Consider the following 21,786-nt stretch of genomic DNA (forward strand, 5'->3'; position numbering starts at 1 on the left):
TCCATTACAATTTACTAACATTATGAGCATTCTGGGATCTGAAATATAACCAAAAATACAAATGGGAAATTTGTAGCTCCACACTTATTCAATCAGGTTCATATCAATATTTTAGATTCCCTGCTTAACTGAGTTGCTTTCATTTCTAGTTCACCCAGGTTTTGAGCATATTTGAAAATCTGATTATCTCTGGTTTAAGGTAGAGAAATACTAGAATTTTCAAATGCCTATATTGGTGTACACACGGGTATACAGTATCCCCAGACCTACTTTGAATGAAGAAACCAGCCACTTAGTCCCTCTGGCAATTGTTATCAGAACTGAATGGTTCTCAATTTTTTTACCAAGCATCTCTCTGAGGTGTCGAAGCTTCCTATAATACCATTCAGTAAGTAAACATAGCCGTGCACATAGCTTTTCTTTTATCATGGAAAGCAGCGAGCAGCTCTCATAAGCATCACATGAACTGTGGGAATCAACATCCCTTTCAGAACAGCGATGTACCCACACCACCTCATTTTATCCAGCCACATAGACATCGGAAAGATGGACTACTGCCTCTATATAGATTACTAAATTTTCTTTCTAATAATCACTTAAAACTTCATTCCTGTAAGCAGTCAACCCTGCTGGTTGAAGAAAATAGATACATTATCTGAGGTAATAGATAAGTCTCATTAAGAAGATGGAATAGACTAATTCCCAGCATATCTCCATGCGTGGGAAAACTAAATTGCGAAGCAGAGCAGTAACACATCAATTATCCTTTCTGCATGGAATTAGATGAGTCTCACTGCTATTTTATACCACATTATGTAATTTTTTATAAATAACCATTATATCAGAGTACCTCAGATTGCTACCTTATCAAAAGAGACAGCTAGCATTACTAGCTAGCAAGTCAGACATATTCCTGAAAGTACATAAGGAAAATATTCTACTTATAATTCACATTCCTATTTAAGAAATCCTTATTCACACTAAATGACCAAAGAGTAAAGGTGTAGTAGAGGCTTAAAAACAAACACTACACACTTGATGATACAATTTTAATGAAGATTGGTTCTTATCAACTTCAGTAAAGCTAGATATCAGTATTCAAAACGATGATTTTTTTTTTTTTTGCTCTTCAGCTATATAATGATTTTAAATTGATTCACTTAAAGTGTTTAATGTGGTAGCCACATCAGATATGTGAGATATTTGGGGACAATTTGATTCCTTTAATAGTGTAAGTGTCTCCTCCTACTCTTGATTATGTAAGTTTTGGTAGGAATTGTTTTTTAGAAGGATGTAATATCCAAAGCATAGAAATGTCCCATAATGGGAATTAAATCAGTGAAAATTTGTATATGAGGACTTTGCTAGCTAACATAAAGGAGAAAGTTGTGAGTTATTTGTTTTGATATACGGAGTGTAGAATAAAAAAGAAGACAATGACCAAAGAAATCTGGGCAGGTGATTAGATGACATTCAAAAAGTGCAAGCTGTTTGACTTATAGACAGCTTACTTTTTAAAGTCAGATTAAATATTAATAGGGAGATGATCATAAATTCTAAAGGTTCTGCATCTAAAATCAGTTTCTCCCTAGACGTGATTCAGAGAAGGAAGGAAGGAAGTCAGACAGTGAGTCTCAGGACAGAGGCTCCTAGTGAGAGGGACAACTAAAGTTTCAGCACTCTGTACTGAAGTCTCACAACACAGTGCCACAGCCACCATAACACAGTACCACCCACTGGGTGCCTCACACAACCAAAGTCTACCTCCCCCAAATTTGAAGTCTGGGAAGCCCAACATCTAGGTGCCAAGAGGACAAGTTTCATTGTGAAGTCTCTTTTCTCTGCTTAAGTCCCACCTTGTCCTGTATGCTCCTGAACTGTCTGGGTAGAAAAAGAGCACAGGCTTTCTGGTGCATTCTCCTAGAAGGCACTAACCCTTCAGTATTGGTGAAATTATTAAGGCCACTCCACGTGGTTAAAAGGGAGGTTTATTTTGTGGGGTGACTTGCAAGTGAAGGGATAGGTTACAGGGTCTGGGAAAGGTGCAGCACCATCCAGCAGTGTTCTCTGGGGAACTCTGCTCGGTCTACCTTCAGTGTCCTCGGTCCAGGAACCAAGAGAGCCGGCCCATCTGGATCTTGGGTCTTCAGGGTCCTCTCTCAGCCCTGCCTTGTAGGCGTGACAGTTACCGAAGCCTCAATGGGGGTTGGAACTTCCAGATCAAAGCTGGAATGGCTACCCACTACACTTCAGATTAGGGGAACACCCTTCTGACTTCATTTAACCTTGACCATCCCCCACAAGGTTCTGTTTCCCATCCACCACAGTGAGGCTTAGGGACTCATGAACTGTGGAAGAACATAAACATTTGGTCCACAACACTGGTACAGTTTTGAAGTAATAACCCCAATTCCATGACTCCCAACACAGTATGTATGGCCATCTGTCCCTATATGCCAATTGAGCATATGAATGATGTCTAAAAGCAGAGACAAGGTTTCATCAGCATACCCTGGGAAGGAGGCCAGACAAAAAGGTCCAGTGACCACAAGTTTATCTTTTGGGCACTTACATGATCATTGGTTTTAAATGCAGAAATATTTATGTGGGAGACAAGGGGTCTGCATAATTAGGCAGTCCCACTATAAGTAGGGTCTTTTGGATCACTGGAACTATTTTGATATTGCAAGGTGATCTAAATTGCTTCTTACTCTGCTCATCACTAGAGAGGAGAGATTTGGTTCTCAGGAGAGGATAACTTCTCCAGGGTGCAGCTACCCAATTTATACATCATCTCTCCTACATGATTCCTACTTGATTAAGGGTAGTTTTTGTTACTTATCTCAAAGGTGTTTATTTATTGATCAGTCCTGCTGCTCCTGGAATCAAAGGTCACTGAAGAGAAGAGTGATTGACAGAAAAGGTTAAAGAAACAAAGAGAGCCAGAGAGGGCCAAGATGGAGTTAGTGAGACCAGAGACCCGAGCCCTTCTTCAACACCATGTCACTGAGTGCCACTGTTTTAACATCCATGATTAATCAAGTTAGCAAATATATCCTGTGTTGATGTAGAAGGTAAGTCAGCCCCTATGCTTGGGGTAGGGAACATCAATCAAAGAGAAAACTGAGTCTCTGTCCTACAGGAGTCCACAGTATGGTTGAAATATGAGAGATACACATGAAAAAACATGAGTATCAACTACCAATAATAATTAACAATGTGGAACACAGGCTACTGACCTTAGAGTTAGTCGAATTGCCATACAGTAGTGTGGGCTTCAACATTAAATGGACAGTGATCAGGGGCATCTTTTCAGGGAGGCCAAATGAGTCCCAAGAGATGACTTGGGTGGTGGGAGGGGAAAGGGCACTCCTGCCATTCATCTATTTATTCACTGTTTACTAAGGCATAGTATAAGCTCAGAGCTGAAAAATACAGAATTAACAGTACATGACACTGCCCTGAAGGAAGTCAGCATCTAAAAGAGGAAAGACAATGCCAACAAGCTCAAGAGCAACTCTAAAGCCCTCAAAGAAGTCACAAGGCTTGCTTCTGTAGCATTAGCCTGGTCTTCCCATGTCCACACTCATCCCAGGGAGCTCTCTTCAATTCATCAGTGCCTTCTTCCTTCTGTGTATTTTTTTACACTGGTTCCTTGGTCCAAATTCTTCCTTTTCTCAACCCACTGCTTCTGCCTGTCCAACTCATTCCTAACTTCTCATCCTAGATGATCCTTTCTCCAGAAGGTTGTCCCCAGCCTGCTCATCCTTCCAAGCAAGGTGTGTGACCTCTTACACAGTACCCCCATTGTGCTGTGCCTTCCAGAGCCCATAATCACACTGCAGTGAAATTACACAGTAGCATAATTGCAGGTTAATGTCCAAGAAAGAATTTTTGTTCTGCTTTCTTATTTTTCCCATTTATAGAATCATCATTTGCATATTCAGAATCATGGTAGGAAGATGTTAGTGATTTTTTTTTCAAATGTCTAAAATGAGAAAGGGTATGCCTAAGGTCTCCTTGAAAAAAGTTTATATTACTGCCTTAACTCTTGCAGAAATCAAAACTCTTTTTGTTATAGTTATAACAGTGCTAAATGAAACACAAATTATCCAAAATCTAAGGTATAATTTTTGAAGAGTCCAAAGTTGTACTGCTACTGATGTTCTGAAAGCGAACTGAGACTTTTAATCAAGGACAGAGTTCCTACAAGCAGGCCTGGAGCTGGATTTCTTTTCAAGCATACATCAGTAGAGAGCCTCTAACTTGGAAGATGCCATTTGCATCATAAAACAAATCTTCAGTTATCAATCCAGCCTCTCCAGCTGTTCTCTGAATAATGAATTCCTTCTATATATTGTCATTCCTCATTTTGGAAGTTCAATATTTGTGCTCACGTTCAAGACAGTTCGTTCTTTCAAAACCTCTTCCTACATTATCCTCTCTATGAGCACTGTGCCTCAGATACATACCACAATCTTTACTGCATATACAGCACACCCTTCCAAATACTACTTCTTTAAAGTTTGTATGCCAGACTAAAGGACGGGAAAATATTTATAAATCCAGACATAATAAATTTGACTTCATGACACGTTTTCACGGGCATGCATTTGAAAAATGTATGTAAAGATTTGGCAATGCCTGCAGAGTCACTCTGAGTAGGGATGATCACTGCCAGTTTCTCACCGCAAAAATGAAAGGAATTTCCCCTTTACCCTATAACCCAAATACCACACTGCGCTTAAGGATGTGGCTGACATTTTAAAAGATCACCCAAAGTGTTCTCTTCCCAAATGCAATTATGCCCTCTATCTCAGTGGGAGCCATTGTCTGGGTCTTCTCAGCTCTCTAGCATCTCTCTGTCTAGCTTTCATTATCCTGATTATCTATTCATTTGCCACCCAGCAATCATTTTATGAAAGATCATGTCTGCCATTTCTATAATGAGTGCTTGACTTTTACTGCCAGCATAAACACATAAAATACATAATAATTAAAGTTCACTAGTCACCAAAGTCTTGAGATCTGTCACATTACTAATTTGATTTTTCAAACAATTACTTGGTAGAGCAAAGCTGCTTTTGCCTCTTTAGGTACTTCAAGACTTGAGGGTGAAGGAAATGTCTGTAAAGCAAGGAGATAACAAATGGGCACTATGTGTTTCAAAGTTAAAACTCATCCTCAATCAGATAAAGTATCTATAAGGTATGACGGTTCTCAGAGAGAACAAAACTTTTCTTGGTAGCTGAATGAAGTATTTTCTTTAAGCAATAACATTAAATAATTAAATAATGTATTTTTCAGAGCACCTAAGTGCTATTTAACAAGCAGCATATTTTTTATGGAGGATTACACACACAGTAAGGGAGGGAAGTCATTGAGATAAATGTGGGTGCTTATAAAACACGAGTTAGAAGCTTCACAATACATTTCCTTTGATTGGATAAGGATATGATATCAGAGCACCTCTGCTGTGGACACACTTCTTTGTTTTGATAACATTCTCAAAGTCCCCTAAGTGCCTCATGATAATGAATTCAACTGACGTTTACTCTAATCACAAAAGAGATTAATGAACTCGTGTGAAATTCATGTGGCTCTCTAGGGACATCAAGATGTGTTACTAGAAGTATAATGTTTGGAAATGGATACAGTGGGATATGTGTTAGCCAAGGATGCTAGCAAGGAAGGTCTCAGTTAATGAAGAAGCAAGAAATAAAAAGGTAGCATCCAATGACAAGATTCTCTTTCAGAATAGTGAAGATCTTGAGAAAGTGCTCAAACAAAACACAGCAACCAGAGGACCTGATTTGGAGGGACAAATAAACCACTTAGCAGTCTCGGCCCTTGGGAAATTTTCTTCATCCTGAGCCTCAGTCTCCTTAGCTGTAAAATGAGACTATAGTGAGTGACATCAACATTGCCAATATTGCTAGTAAGAATAAGGGTGGTGGAACAATCCAACAGTCAAAATAGGCAATAGATTTCATTCCCCACAAGATTACTTTAAGAAGAAGGTCAAACTAGTATGTATTTTTATAACCACAGAGCCACTGAGCTTGAAGAAGGAGGATCATCACACATTCAAAGCCAACTAGGACTTAAAAGTGACTCTGCCTAAAGATGATGATGTTGATGATGATGGTAATGATGGTCATGGTGATAATCAGGGGTAGAACAATGGCACAATGATTGAGATTGATTGCTGTTCTCCTAGAGCAGTGGTCCCTTTGGTGATCGAATGACCACTTCACAGGAGTCAGAATATAGATATCCTGCATATCAGACATTGTGATTTATAACAGTAGCAAAATTAGAGTAATGGAATAACAACAAAATAATTTTATGGTTGGGAGTCACCACAACATGAGGAACTATATTAAAGAGTCAGTCGCAGCATTAGGAAGGTTGAGAATCACTGTTCTAGAGGATCTGAATTCAGTTTCCAGCACCCACATGGTTTGGCTCATGACTGTTGCTGGAGAACTTTTCTCCAGCTCCCGCCACCAAGTCCCGCCAGTCCCAGAGCCCACTTATAAAATAAACACACAAACTCTTACATTATTTAAACTGCTTGGCCATTAGCTCAGGCCTGTTATTGTCTAGCTCTTACTCTTATATTTAGCCCATTTCTATTAATCTTTACTTTGCCACGTGGCTCATGGCTTACTGGTACCTTACATCTTCCTTGTCCTGATGGCGGCTGGCAGTGTCTCTCTCTCCCCTTCCACTTCCCAGAATTCTTTTTCTTGTCCCGCCTATACTTCCTGCCTAGCCAATGGCCAATCAGTGATTTATTTACTGACCAATCAGCAACACACTTGACATACAGACCATCCCACAGCACTTCCCCTTTTCTTTTCTTAAAAAGGAAGGTTTTAACTTTAACATAGTAAAATTATATATAACAAAACAATTATCAAGCAAGAATTACAGTTACAATATTAAAGAAGAGATCCTATCTATCTTATATTTGTAAGTTTAAGGTTTTATATCTAACTTATCTTTTATTATAACTAAGGAAAATTGTAAGTATCTAGTCTTTAACCACATCAAAGACCTCAGAAGGATATACTACTACCTGAGAAATGGAGAAGGATATAAGCAACTTTTAGGAGTCTTGTAGGGTAGACAGAGACAGCTGAGCCTGGACAGTCATGCAAAGTTTTCTTGTAAAGTTGGGGCATCTGTCTTCAGCCCACAGGCCTAGAGTCTCTTATTCACTTTTTTCTGTGTCTTGTAGAATGTCTGGCAGTTTTCTCTGCAAAGCAGGAACCTGAAGGACCATTTTGTCAAGCAAAGTTCAGTGGTCACCTTTGTATGGGTCCTGCATGTCCAGTTGATCAAGCAGTCCAGGCAAGAACAGTTTCTTGCCCAAATGGCTATTTTTGTCAAGGTGAAGATAAACTCCATATGGAGTGTCTTCGATGCCCATCCTCCTCTCTGAAGTAAATCGGTGCTGTCAGGAGCAGACATGTCTCATTGTCCAAAAAGTCTAAACTTTTAAAACATTTTAAATGCCATATTCTGTAGATCTTTGAAGTGTTTGAAGACTACCTATCTATCTGAAATATATCTATGTATACCTAGAAGACTTAACTAACATGGCTACAAATATTATCATAGATGACTAACTATTAATCTATTTTTTAATTATCCATTACAATTTTAAATGAGTTACATAAACATAATACCTCAAACAAGAATAGAAATATATATATACAGTATAACAAAATTAAGTTTAAATTTGTATCAATAAACTAAAATCTATAGCAATGTAAAACATTTTAAACAAGTTGTTACTCTTTCAAAGTAGGTTCATTAATCTACCCTTTTATCCTATCATATCTAAACTATCCCCCTTTTTGTTTTAGAAAGAGATTGTATTTATAATCAACCTGATTTAAATAAAAATATTGTTTTTTCTCTGTCCCACACCAGAGGGCTCTTCTGATTTGGGACACAAGAATCTCTTAACCATTTTTTTTTTTTGAGCAATATGTCTGGGTTTAGAGGGGGAGTGAGCCAATTCCATCTCTAAAGCCAGCTTGGTATATTTGGGAATTTGGGCGTAGCTTCTCTTACTACTTCCTGCTGGAGGGGGGCGCTGTATCTTATGGGGATACAAAGAAAATTTTAGAATTATGGAATAGTCCATGAGTGTATGTCGTCTGAGCCAGTTGCCTTGAAACCATTCTGGATGTTGGATCATCAGGGCCATGGTGTCATCGGAGACCTTTCAGGGGGTCTTGGCTGGTCAAACCTGATGTATCTTAATCTTGAACAAATCCATAGCCTCTGGCTTTCTGTGGAAACAAAATCAGAGCCTCCTTTCCAAAGCAACATATCTTTACATCCAAATTTTGAAGTCAAGGTACCTTTAAAATATACATTTTGGCATAACTCAACAGCTTTTGTAATCAAATGTTTTTCTTCAGTTACGAATATCAAAGAGAACATAATCCAGATTCTCTGTGTGGTAGCCATCTTTATGTGGCTTATTTTTTTATATTAGCTTGAGCCTATTGCTTTAAACTGCAGCCTTCTAAGCCTGAAACGTGCTGGCGCTGTGGCTGCTGGTTCCGCCCACTTCAGTTTCCCAACATGGCGGTAGTACGTTTTCCGCCAGCTCTGGGAGCCATCAACTCTCAGAAATAGTGGGTCTATGCTTCTATCAAAGCAGCGTGTAGCCCAGAAACCTCTTTTTTTGTTTTGTACTAGCAAAGGCTAAATCCACCACACAGTTTAATGTGCTACTTGCAGAGGCCTCGTTCCCACCATACTGCAGGTCGAGAGAGCACACTAGGAACCCGCCAGTAGCTCAAACCGGCAGCTGCCACTTATTTGAGAGAGACAATTAGGAAGCTGTTTTTAGGTCCGTTTTAGAATCTTTTTTCTAAGTTTTTAGGTGGAAACTCTTGCCACCACGTTGGACGCCATTTGTTGCTGGAGAACTTTTCTCCAGCTCCCGCCACCAAGTCCCGCCAGTCCCAGAGCCCACTTATAAAATAAACACACAAACTCTTACATTATTTAAACTGCTTGGCCATTAGCTCAGGCCTGTTATTGTCTAGCTCTTACTCTTATATTTAGCCCATTTCTATTAATCTTTACTTTGCCACGTGGCTCATGGCTTACTGGTACCTTACATCTTCCTTGTCCTGATGGCGGCTGGCAGTGTCTCTCTCTCCCCTTCCACTTCCCAGAATTCTTTTTCTTGTCCCGCCTATACTTCCTGCCTAGCCAATGGCCAATCAGTGATTTATTTACTGACCAATCAGCAACACACTTGACATACAGACCATCCCACAGCACATGACTGCCTGTAACATCACCTTAAGGGAATCTGACAGCCTCTTCTGACCTCCACATGTACTCACATCCACATGGGCACACACACACAAATAATAAGTTTTTTTGTAATTCAAGTTAAATATAATATTTTTGATAAGTGATTTATAAATTTGGCAGTATTTTACTTTTAGTGCATTACTTTGGCAATTCCAGATAAAGTTTATACCCAGAAGAAAATGAATGCCTCTGGAAGAGATTATTTGACATGTGAAGACATTAATATTAGTTTCTGAATAACGAACCCAGAGTTGACTAAGTTTTTATCAAATTACCTTTTTCTAATCTGAAAGCGAGATGCCGGATTTGAAGCAACACAGGAGATACTTCCTCTGACACAGGACCATGCCTGCAGCTGTAATGGAGGCTGTAACTGATCAGCCTCCTGAGGGACCACTACAGCTATTGAGCAAGATGCAAGCATGCCTCTTTGGTGTGAGCAGTAATTCTTTACTTCTAACTGATGCATACAACTTCTTATCAAACCTGTTTTTAAAATATGTTTATACCATTTCTTATAAAAGACACCACCTTCTCTGCCTTGGTCAGTTCTTACTCATTCTATGTAAATCGTAATCACTCCTCTGGGGTTCTCAGTTGCAGGACAATATCTGATTATAAGCCTTTGATGTCAAGCTGAAGTTGCTACTGCCTAGAAAATGATTCTGCAGATTTCAGCCCAGACAAAGAAGGCCACTTGACCCAAATGTGTAAGGCTGTCACTCTTGGGTCACAGGCAGTCCCAATCTCAGAGTAAATGTAATTGCAAAACCAAAGAAACCTGAACCTGTGTAAGGGACTATAGTGCCATCGTTTGTATACAGTGAATGTCTTTCTTAATCTGCTCAGAGACAAAATTAACACACATTCTCTCAATCCTCATTTAAAGATGCAAGCACAGTCACATTAGTGCTTTAATGTAATATCAATGCATATGTAGTACATGTGGCCAAAAGAGCACTGGAATAAAGGTCACAAAGATTGTCCTTAAAATAGATAACTTTCTAGGATGCAACTTTAAGTCTGGGTAACAGGGTCAGTGAAATGAGCCTTCTTGGCTCTGAGTCTCCCAAACTAAGTCAGCAGCCACTGCCAGCAGAACAGATCAGACTTCTGGGCTGTTCTTACAGTTAAAGCACACGTGTTCACAGCTGTCTATGGTGGCATTTACCATGCAAAAACAGGGTTGTTAGGATGACAGAAGCCATGTGTCCTACGCAGTCTAAAATGATGGTGATATGATCTAGAAGATGATACACACTAACTCATTTGGAAGACACGAGAAGCTGTTTGTTCACTTTCACGATCTTAGGCAGCCTTGGTAGACAGGACTGAGGCAGCATCCTGGAGGTGTTATCTAAAAACCCAGGCTAAGTGGCAGGAGTTTCTAAAATCACCCTGAAATCTGGCTTTACTAAGATAGTAGGTGATGTCAGTAAGCATTCTTGCAGCTGATGTTACTAACCAGTCACTAGGAAGCCTTCTGTAAGAGATGATTGGAGGATGCTTGTCTCATAGGAGTTGATGGAATTTGCTGTCCCGACTCTGATCTTCAAATTCTGGCTGCAGAAATCTGTTTATGGAGAGACTATACTAATTGGCTTAGATCGTAACCTTTGAGAAATACTTTGTTTCTAAGGAAGTTTATCTGGGTTTTACAGGACAAAAAGGAAGCCTATTAAATGGTCCCCATAGGCTCATATGCTGGAATACTTGATCCCCAGTTTGGTAAGAATTAGGAGACATGACCTTTTTGGAGGAGGTGAAGCTTTGAGGCTTCAAAAGCCCATGCCATTACCAGTTAGCTATCTCTCTGCCTCGTGCTTGAGGATCAAGATGTGAACTCTCAGCTACTGCTCCAGCACCACGACTGCCTGCCTGCTAGATGCACCCCATCCTGATGTTTATGGACTGTAACCTTTTAGAACTGTAGCTCCAAATGGACAGTTTTTTGGTATGTTGCTTTGTTGACTTCAGTGACCTTTTACAAATGTACAGCTTTTGCAGACTTTAGCCTCAGTCACCAATTTCTGTCTAAGGATTGGATCTAGCCCATCGTACCTCAGAGGCAACAAAGTAAATCCACAAACAAATAACCAGCAGCTTCATTTCCCAAAGCTCTCACAGTACCGACCTCCACAAATCCAGATGCCATCTTGAAAAAGAGCAAGGAAGGAAGGCATAGAATGCATCATCCTCTCAACTAGATGGATATCCATCTAGAGACGTGTTACATTGTTAGAGCTGATTAAATTTTAAACCATATTACATTGCATCTAGTTTTATTCCCCTACTCGATGGCCACAGTGCTCAGATCAATTAAGCTATGGAAAAACTATGTTTCCTTTGTATACCCAAATTATACTATGAATAAATTTATAGTCACATTACAATTATATTGTTTTGTTTAAGGGAAGCATGTAGATTCCCTAAAGTTCTTAGTAAAACTCTGAAAAATGAAAGGGCTAGATAACCATTCTTTCAGTATTTGTGTGGGAATCGATGTGTGTATGACAAGAAATGTGTTGGAAGACAGACCTGAGTTCCAGTCAGTGTGAGTCACCAAAAAAAAAAAATCACTTAATCAGGGTAGCAATGAGACTGTGGTGAATGCAGAAAATGTGTGGCATTCCCACTCTGTGTTAGTGTCCTCCACAGGAGAATGGGGGGTGGGGGGAGTGGCAATGTCTGTCGCCCTTTGCATTCTAAGAGTTTATGTCTCTAAAAAGTAGGAAATCGGATTACCAAAGTCACAGGGGCAGCTATACATACAGCCTGAGAAAGAATTCTTGCATTCAGTTTAATCCTTTTTTTTTTTTTTTTTTTTTTTTTTTGGAGTGTCTCTAGACCCTTTCTTAGTAGAAGTGACTAAGTAAGCAAGTGTCTTTTTTTTCTCTCAGATAACCAGGGATATTGCATAACAGTTGGCCCCACACGAATTTAGCAAAGGGCCATGATTCCAATGAAACTTGAAAGGAGCCTGCAGCCTGCTCTTCTCAAGACAAAATCTAAGTCACCTCAGCGGGTGGAGATTGGCACACCCCTTCCAGCAACCTCTCACCTTACAAATAAATTAATTTGGAAATCAATTCCTAGACTAGCTGTTCAAGGTGGTAAGTGATCAATGGGTTAGAGCAGCCTCGCACAGAAATGAAGCTATTATCTTCAAAGTGAGCAAAAGCCTTTTTCCCTGGCCTGCCTGAACGTGCTGAATGCTTTTATTTGAATATGAAAGAAGGACGATTGGCTTCACAGCCTTCCCTTGGAATTTGCTCATTTATATCAACAAGGTACTCAGGGTGCCCAGGCTGAGCTAGAAACCTTTTCAAGCTGAACCTTTTTTGTTTTTTCTGCTCAGTGAAAGTGCAAATGTTTGAACACTAGGAAAAAGAAGGAAATGCAGTGTTCTTATCAGTGAATCACTCGCAAATTCTAAATGAAGAAGAATATGCCAGAACCGGTCCGAAGAACAAGACCAGCGCTTGCGCGCACCGACACACGCATATGCGCTCGAGAGAGAGAGAGAGAGAGAGAGAGAGAGAGAGAGAGAGAGAGAGAGAGAGAGAGAGAGAGAGAGAGAGAGAGAGAGAGAGAGAGAGAGCGCACACACACACACACACACACACACATACACACACACACACACACACACACACACGTACGCACGCGCACTGGAGCACTGACAATCGTAACCTAACTTTCAAACTGTGCTCCCCTCCCACATCCCAAGCAGTGAGCAAGATGGCATGATCCATTGTGTGCGTGTGTGATCTCGTTCATTCTCACTACAATAGCCCTCAAAAGAAAATGCGGTTGTCATCTCCCCGACCTTTAAAATGGCAGGAATTTTTCTCACTGCATTTGAAGAAAAGGTCTGAGCCATCTAATCGTTCATCACAATCTAGTAGCTAATTTTGTGTCTAATAGTTAAGTGCTCAAGGCACAAGTGTCTGCTTCCTGCGTTTCAATCCCGCCCACAGGTAAGCCATAGCTGCAGTGCCGCCCTGTGTGAGCCAATACTGTCACCATGTGGAACTCGTGCGCATAACAGAAAATCCTGTCTTCCAAAGAGCCGGAGATTTTACTACTGTATTCTTGAACTCTCCTCTAGGTGTGCTTTTAAGCTTCACTTACAAGAGTTCTGTGAAGATTTGAAAAGTGAACCTGGATCTTCATTTTAATACAGGAATTCATCTTGTTGGTTTTTAAGAAAGAACATTATATTTTACTAAGCTTACTCCAACTAGTCCTTTAAAAAACAAAAACTGTTTTTTAAATGATTAGGTGCTATGATGAGACTCTTAGGGAACTTCCAGAGCACTAAATTTCATAGGAAGGTTTTGCAGAACTCCAGGCCTAAATGAAGCTTTCGTTGCCCTAAAGTGTTCTATCCCAAGCTAGGGAAGTCTAGGGCCAAATCTTCCTCTCTCTCTCTCTCTTTCTCTCTCTCTCTCTCTCTCTCTCTCTCTCTCTCTCTCTCTCTCTCTCTCTCTCTTTCTCTCCCCTCCCTCCCTCTCTCCTTTTCTTTCTCCCGCCCTCGCCCCCCCCATCTGCATGATCCTGAGAGAGACCTGTGTTCCCATTCTTCCCTACCTGTGAACTTCTCTCACTAGCTACGTGAATGTCAGACTCTGCAGCTAAAGTCTTCCAATCTACTGCATCTAGCTCCCATTAGAATTGGAATGGGTGAAATATAATTTATATAATTCAGTGCTAGCTTTCATGTGAAAGTATTCCTCATATATTAAAAAAAATAAAGAGGCAGAATAAGTGAATGAAACACAGAGGTTTCAGCAATGATTAAGGAAAGCGAAGAGGTGGTAACCGGTAACCAGATCCTGGGTGAGTGAGAGAATGAAGGGGCACAGAATGAAGACAACGAAAGGACAGCTCTGCCGCCGTGTGCCAGACTGTTCCGCCTGAATGCATCGTCGTGGTGGAGAATAAATTTTGTGCACAAGGCATGCTTGGCATGGGTCTCTCTTGAAATATTTATCGAATGGATGGATAGATTCATAGAAAATGGAATAAATTATGAAACAGCCTTGGTGATGAGGGGAAAAAAGAGTAGGATGTGAGGGCAGGGTTCCCTTAGCAGACGCCATGCTGGGCATATTTGATCAATATCCACCTGTGCAGCAGGGAGAAGGTGAGTGGGCTTTCTAGAGAGGAGATCGCATGGTAGTCACCAGTGACAGGGTACTGTGGAGGAAGGTAAGGAATGTGGAAGAAAACTCACCTCTCTCAAACACTGATCAGCGTGGTGGTGAAGGGGGGGTGGCTGGGGCTGCGGTTCTGAATCTTCTGTGTCCATGTGCCCACAGTCATCAAGCAACAGGTCCTAGATATCCTGAAAAGGAGACATGACTCTGCACTGAACATAGGAAGACTTTATTTTTTCTTGTCACCGTTCTTTAAACAGGACAGCATAACAACTGTCCAGATTGGCTTATGGTATTTACATAATCGGCAGATGAACAGTGTAAAGGATGGTATATGAGTCGCTTTTTTCTGTTGCTGAGATAAAATACCATGACCAGAGGATGAGTGAGATTATTTGGCTCATGGTTGCAGAGGGGTACGAGTCCATCACGGCAGGGAGGCAGGCAGCAAGGAGCAGGCCCAGCAGCAGGAGCATCAAGCTTAGAGCTCACATCCTTAATTGCAAGCATAACTGCAGAAAGAGTGAACTAAAGAATGGGATGAGTCTTCACACTCTCAAAGCTCACCTCCAGTGACATACTTCCTCCAGGAAGGCCATACTTTTTAAATGTCCCCAGCAGATTCTCCAACAGGGGATCAAGTGTTCAAATGCATGTGCCTACTGTGGGGCATTTTCATTCAAAGCACCACAGATGGTGCATGTCAGGGGAGGGAGTGTTCTATGTGGCCAGCATGTCATCTTTTGTAAGCAACCTGAGTTTCCTCCAACTTGAGTATTCACCGGAGGATCGTATAAGTATTCACACACACTGAAGGCAACTGTATTCTCATCGAGCAAACATTGCCGTAACTTCCTTTTTATATTTCATTATATACTCAATTTTAAACAAAATTCTTTCCTGAAAGCTAACTGAAGTTCTCCTGCAGGATATCTAAAGATGCTCTGACTATTTTGTGCCTTTCGATAAGAAAATTCCTAAAGGACATTGTGTTGTTTCTATTATGATGCAACGACATTTAAATGGTAATGGTGGACAGACAGGTCAAGCAAGAATCCTCGATGACATAATTATGTATTTGGGTGAGGCTTACCTCTGCTAGCAGTTGTCACAAGTATACGCTTTTGGGGGCTCCTTAAACTAGAGTTCTATAGAGTATTGACTTTAATGGGGAGTTAAAATGAGGGGAGCAAAATGAAAGTGGTCTGAGGGAGGCTGAGCTACACCGAACAGTAGGGCTTTCTTTGCTACTTAGTCTACTTGGACACTTACTAAGCTGACATCATAGAAGTCCCCAAGAGGGTATCACAGTTGATGACCATAGGGCCTTTCCCTTGTGAAGGCCTTGTAGGTGTTTGTGGCTGGTGGAATGCACTTGGGGGAATTCTGAAGATGCAGAGGATGACAATTTACAATCATTTCCATGGCCTCCATGAGAAGAGGGAGGCAACCTAGGCAATGCTAGCCCTGGGGTACTGTGGGAGGTGATGGGAATGTGGGGTCAGCCATCCTCTGTAGCCCCAAGCCACTCGCACTCTTATCTCAGGTGAGTTGTGAACCTTACCTCCAGTGCCCAAGATCTTTGTCTTTGTTATTTTGTTATCATCTGGCCAGGCAGAAGGTTTAACATAGGAAGGACAGTGGGTGATTTACTCCTAGACTAGCTGAGTTCCTCTCTCTAAGTTTTTAAAATCCTCATCCCCAAAGAAGGTATGGGCTAGAGCCAGAGCACAAATATAGGACCACATACCCAAAGTTGATTCATATAAAATTATAAATGGAGCTAAAACTGATGGCTATGTCCCACCTTCTTATCTTGACAAACATATGTGACAAATACATCTTGCCAACTATCTTTATTATCTCCAGGAGGTTGGGTTCAAGTGACTTATTTGTGAGTAGCTGGGAGGTTTGCAGAGACACCAGGTCTTCAGGAGCTCCACTGGATTCCTCCCTCCGGACTCCAGTGCTGGCTGCCAGGGAAGAGTGTGCAGCAAGAACAGCGTGCCTCAGGAACCAATGCACCCCTGCTCTGTCCCCACTCTTCCCAATCACCACCCCGTAGGGTAGTGGTGCCCTTGTTGCTGGCTCTCAGGACAGCCCAGGGAATGAATTGAAATACCCTGAGGATTGATAAGGGTCTGGACCAGGAACCTGCAGAGCTGCTTTGGCTTTGGGGAACACGGCCCCTGCAGAAGCACCAGTGCATGGCAAGTCTAAGCAGAATTTGGGGAGCTGAGGATGACTCCTCTGTGTGAACCACACTTTGAAAAACTGTGGTTTTTCACAGCTCTTTCTGTTTCAAGGAAGTGTTGTTTCAGTTTAATCACCTCTGGTCTTCCTCCCAGAGGTAGGTTACTTTCCCTTTGGCATTAAAAGGAAAAGTACATCAGTTGTGTGAAGAGCTGAAAATGATGTATTTTATCAACATCAAAACTTGTCCCAAGGCCTTCTCCCGCACCATAATAAATAACAGAAGTTTTATTTTCATTGAATTCCTGTGTGTATAGCATATGCTGGGTCACATTGCACCAGTGTGTGGCTAGAAGCAGCAAAAAGCTCTTCAAAAAAAAAAAAAAAAATCATGGTCCAGAGCTGCGTTCACTGGAGGAAAGGGCAGGGTTGCATCAGTGTCAGACCACATCAGAACAGCACCTCCTGAATGTAATTTTAAATACATACTGCAATGAATGGGGCAGGGGCCACTAGCATTCCTGTGAGAGCAAAATAATAAGAGAATGGAGGGAGACAGAGGGAAGGAAGGCAAGGTAGAAGAAAACCCCTGGACACAAGTGTCACAGGATCAAAGCACCCATGGTTTTAGCTTGGCAGTGCTCTACCTACAAACTGCTCTAGCGAGCTAGACCGGCCATCTTTAGATGGGAAGTCATGATCATTCAGGTTGTGGACAAGGCAGTCACCCCAGCTACAGTCACATGCACTGTGTTCTCCACCCCCAGGATCCTGGAGCTGCAGCAGAGTGGAGACATGGACATCCTCAAGCACAAGTGGTGGCCTAAGAATGGCCAGTGTGACCTGTACTCCTCAGTAGATGCGAAACAGAAGGGAGGAGCCCTGGACATCAAGAGCCTGGCAGGCGTGTTCTGTATTCTGGCCGCGGGGATCGTGCTCTCCTGTCTCATAGCGGTGCTGGAGACGTGGTGGAGCCGGAGGAAGGGCTCGCGGGTCCCATCCAAAGAGGTACTTGAACTTGGGCCCCGACTAGAGCTGCCGAATATCTGGTGGCTGTATTTCCAGGGAGGAAAGGGTAATATTAGCAATTGCTTTTTCTGCCTTCTTTGAAGATTCAAAATAGGCATGTAGCGAGCCAACACCAGTTTCTATTTAGGACACTGGTAAATAAAGAGCAAGGGGCCGGGTCTGTGAGGCCGACAATTTCATGTTCTGTAGCAGGCTCTGAAATTCTGAGTCTCAGGCTACATACTAATGATCCTGCAAGGCTGTGGTTCCCTTGACCCAGTTCACAAAGATGCTTAATAGTTTCTTTCAATTCCTAAAGTTGTAGATAAACTTGTGTTTTAAAGACTAGGCCTAAAAGACCCTGGCACGATGCTTTCTCTTCACCATTAGTCACTACTTCCTATCTATGTGTGAAGATCTGAAGAAATGACTGCGTGTCTGGGGCTCTCCCATGAGCCCAACTGTGCCAAATTCACATTGGGAAATCATTCTGAATTCTGCTTACCTCCCTGACTATGTCATCAGCTTAACTGCAGGGCCATGTTCAAGTTTGTATGGCTATCTGTGAGAATGGTTGCAGAATTATACATAGTGCCTCAATGAAAGCAGCATGTGAGGTATATCCAAAACCAGAGAAAACATGAACATGAAAAACAACAGCAATACTTGGCTCGTTGATCTTAAAAGAGTTGATGTGAAAAGCAGCAACTTGAGTTTATTCAGTGGTTTGATTTGAGGGGCAGTTTCAACAAGAGTTTTAAACTTTCTGCCCAGCACTTGGCTGGCTGATGCCCAAGGTGGTCCGCAGAGGATTGGCTTTGATGTACAAATAAAAAATGATCTCTCATTTGTATATGCATGTCTGCGCGGCAATGTTTGTCTTTCGAACATCCTTATCTACATAGTCTAAGGATCCTCGTAGCTCCTTAGATGCAAAGTAGATCAGTACCGTTCATAAGAACAGCTTCGCTTTCCTTGCTTCTTACCTGTGCGAGTGATCAAACACAATCCCACTCCTTGGAGACCGAATTAAAAGCTAATCAGGTTTACTGCCATGCCGTCTTTGTAGAGTAAGCAAGCACTGGTATCTCTGCTGACATCAACCCAAAGCAAAAGGCCACATTAATGCAGATGGTAGCTGAGACTCGGTGTTCTGCAAACCCTGGAAATTAAGGGCTCCTGGGCTTCTATTTTTGAATTACTACAGAAGATATTAAATGTTTGCATTGTTATAGCTGTTGATGGATGTCTAGATTACAGTTGCCTTGGGAACCATAAAATTATACATCTCAACCTTCTGAAGTCTCGGTGATAATGCTGCATTAATGGATTTTTTTATTGGATTTTAAATGAGAAAGGAGAAGGGAAAGAAGGACTGTGCATCCTGGCAGGGTTCGCTGCAGAGTACTGCATGCGTGGCGGGAAAACACGTACCCTGTTCTAACTTCCGACGGCCATTCCGGGTTCTGTGAACGAGTATTTCCTCCTCTTATGATTAATGGACATTTTTATAACCTCATCAGTTTAGTTTATTGACCTTGGCTCTAAATAAGTCTGATCACAAAGAAAATTTTATTTCTTCTCAAGTCTATTTTTTCAACCCTGAAGGGTTTGTGGATAGGATTTCTCTCTAAAATTCTGAGGCTTTACTGCCTTTTAAAATAAACAAATAGAACTTCTTACAAACATAGCCACTTAACATAAAACTGACCCTCAGTGAAAGATGTTTATTCGCATGCCCTGACTTGAAGGAATCTGTTAAACGCCCCTCTGACCTCACAGTTGCCAGATGCAGGTGCTGGGTATCACATGCCCCTGTCAAGGAGAAGTCTCTCTTGTGCTGACTCTTTCTAAAAATCATCATAGCCCTGGACTGCAAGAAACAACACTTTAGTAGTCATTGACACATTAGCACAAAGAAACACATATCTCTTTCATCTAAGAACAGAAAGTTGAGGCTAGGCCTAAGCGATAGAAAGGATCAAAAAAATCCATTTGGAATGAGACTCTAAAAGAGGAAGCATGTACCGAGAAGGGGTGGCGGGGGTTGAGGGAAGTCACCAGAATCAGGCCCTCTGCTCGCGTCCCTGCCTGAGCCTGTCCTGCGTCTTTGTAGCTGCATGTGACATACGTTCATTTTAAAGCTCCGGCTGCAAAGAAAGTATTTATTATAGATACTTTATCTCAAAGCCCTGTCAGGATTCCCAGAAACATGCTCAATGCCTGGCTCACGCTAGGGGCCAAGTCAATGTCTGTTAAGCGAATATGCCCCAAAGTTCAGTTAATTACATGTTTGCTGAACAACTTTTTTTTTTTTTAATCCATGCAAGCTAGTACTGATGAGAACCTTATTTTCTTTTTCTTCATCTCCAGGATGACAAGGAAATTGACCTGGAGCACCTTCATAGACGTGTAAATAGCTTGTGCACAGATGACGACAGCCCCCATAAACAGTTTTCCACCTCGTCAATTGACTTGACCCCTCTGGACATTGACACTTTGCCAACACGACAAGCCCTGGAGCAGATCAGTGATTTCAGAAACACTCACATCACCACCACCACCTTCATCCCAGAACAGATCCAGACTCTTAGCCGCACACTCTCAGCGAAGGCTGCCTCTGGCTTTGCTTTCGGTAGTGTGCCGGAGCACCGAACTGGCCCTTTTAGGCACAGGGCCCCTAACGGGGGCTTTTTCAGGAGTCCTATCAAAACAATGTCATCTATTCCTTATCAGCCTACTCCCACCCTGGGGCTCAGTCTGGGCAATGACCCTGACCGAGGCACGTCCATATGAGCAGCAGACAGCTCCACTTATTCTAGGACTCCCCCAAAGGAGCAACTGTAATGTGGGACTAACATGGATGTGACGTTTTATTTAAAAGAAATCAGGATAATTAGTAACAATTCTAGTTCTTTTTCCTCACACCCCTTCCCTGACCTATTGCTTTTCTCTCTCTCTTTCTCCTTCTCTCTATCTATCACCCTCCATTTTTTTTTCATTACTCAACTTGTTCCCCAAGAATAGAGTATTCTAGGATCCTATTAGTCTGCTTTTCATACACTGTACTTCAAGTATAGGGAGTGAGCACTGGGTCACTGAGAGGACTCGCAGGGTTGACTTTGCATACAGGGCTCCCATGTACCGTTCCTCTGTTTTGAAACTATAACTGCAATAACTTCAGTCTTTCTCCATCTTCAGCTGCATCCATAGAATTCTCCACTGTTGTCAAGCGTCCTTTAACTGTGGACCAAAGGCAACCCCTGCAGTGTCTGTAAAATGATTTGAAGACCATTCAGGCCACGCGCTATGAGAATGCAGTTTTGTAGGATTACAAAAAGCCATTAATCTGCCAGTCAAGACTACAGTTAAAAACCCCCTTGCACTGTAGCAGTGCATGCCACCTTCATGTGATTGTACAATAGTCCAACTTTTTCTTATGTACAGTAAACCTTACCATATGGCAAAGGCCTTTATTGTGTTGAATAACTTAGTATTTCATATATACATATATATGCACCTATATAATGTGTATATATATATAAATGCAGCCATTGCTATTGCAATTCATTTAATAAAGCTTTAGTTTAAAAACCAAGCATTGTGTACAGGAGCTACGGCAGCGCAGGAGGCCTTTCCCGTTGGAAAGGCGGGTTGCTTTAATGTCATTCTGACCTGCGTTGTTTGCCAAGAGACTATTTTATAATTTTGTTATTAAAACATCCAGGGTGATTTCATCTTTGTTCCTAGATGTACTCATTTGAATAGGTTTTGCATTCATTACTCAGCAGTGTATAAAACTAACCTTGATAATTTTACCTTTTGTTAATTATCTAAATGGGAAATGCCATTAGCTGAACCCCCACACACACACACATACACACACAGCACACAGAGCGGAGTTTAACCGTAGATCATTGTAGGTTGAAAATCCTCTTCCGAAGCTGCAAGTCGATCCATGTAACCGTAGCTAGAGAGGAGGGGAGCCCCCCAGAAGTGTCAATGTGGCCTTATTTGTGTCATACATCACCCTATGGCAAACGTAACAACTATACTGGGCTCTCTCATC

The 21,786-nt window shown here is 41.6% G+C and overlaps 1 protein-coding gene across 1 annotated transcript in view; it reads left to right on the plus strand.

Annotated features, from left to right (window-relative positions):
* The window catches only part of Grid2 (glutamate ionotropic receptor delta type subunit 2), a 664,169-nt gene extending 642,731 nt beyond the window's left edge, over positions 1-21,438 (plus strand). The window contains exons 14-15 of the mRNA XM_059257052.1: positions 17,477-17,717; positions 20,091-21,438. Coding sequence (XP_059113035.1) covers positions 17,477-17,717; positions 20,091-20,513 — 664 coding nt within the window. The 3' untranslated portion in view covers positions 20,514-21,438. The remainder of the gene's footprint in view (positions 1-17,476; positions 17,718-20,090) is intronic.
* The last annotated feature ends 348 nt before the right edge of the window (positions 21,439-21,786 follow it).

The sequence above is a fragment of the Peromyscus eremicus genome, chromosome 3 (assembly GCF_949786415.1).
Source record: "Peromyscus eremicus chromosome 3, PerEre_H2_v1, whole genome shotgun sequence".
NCBI classification, from domain to species: Eukaryota; Metazoa; Chordata; class Mammalia; order Rodentia; family Cricetidae; genus Peromyscus; species Peromyscus eremicus.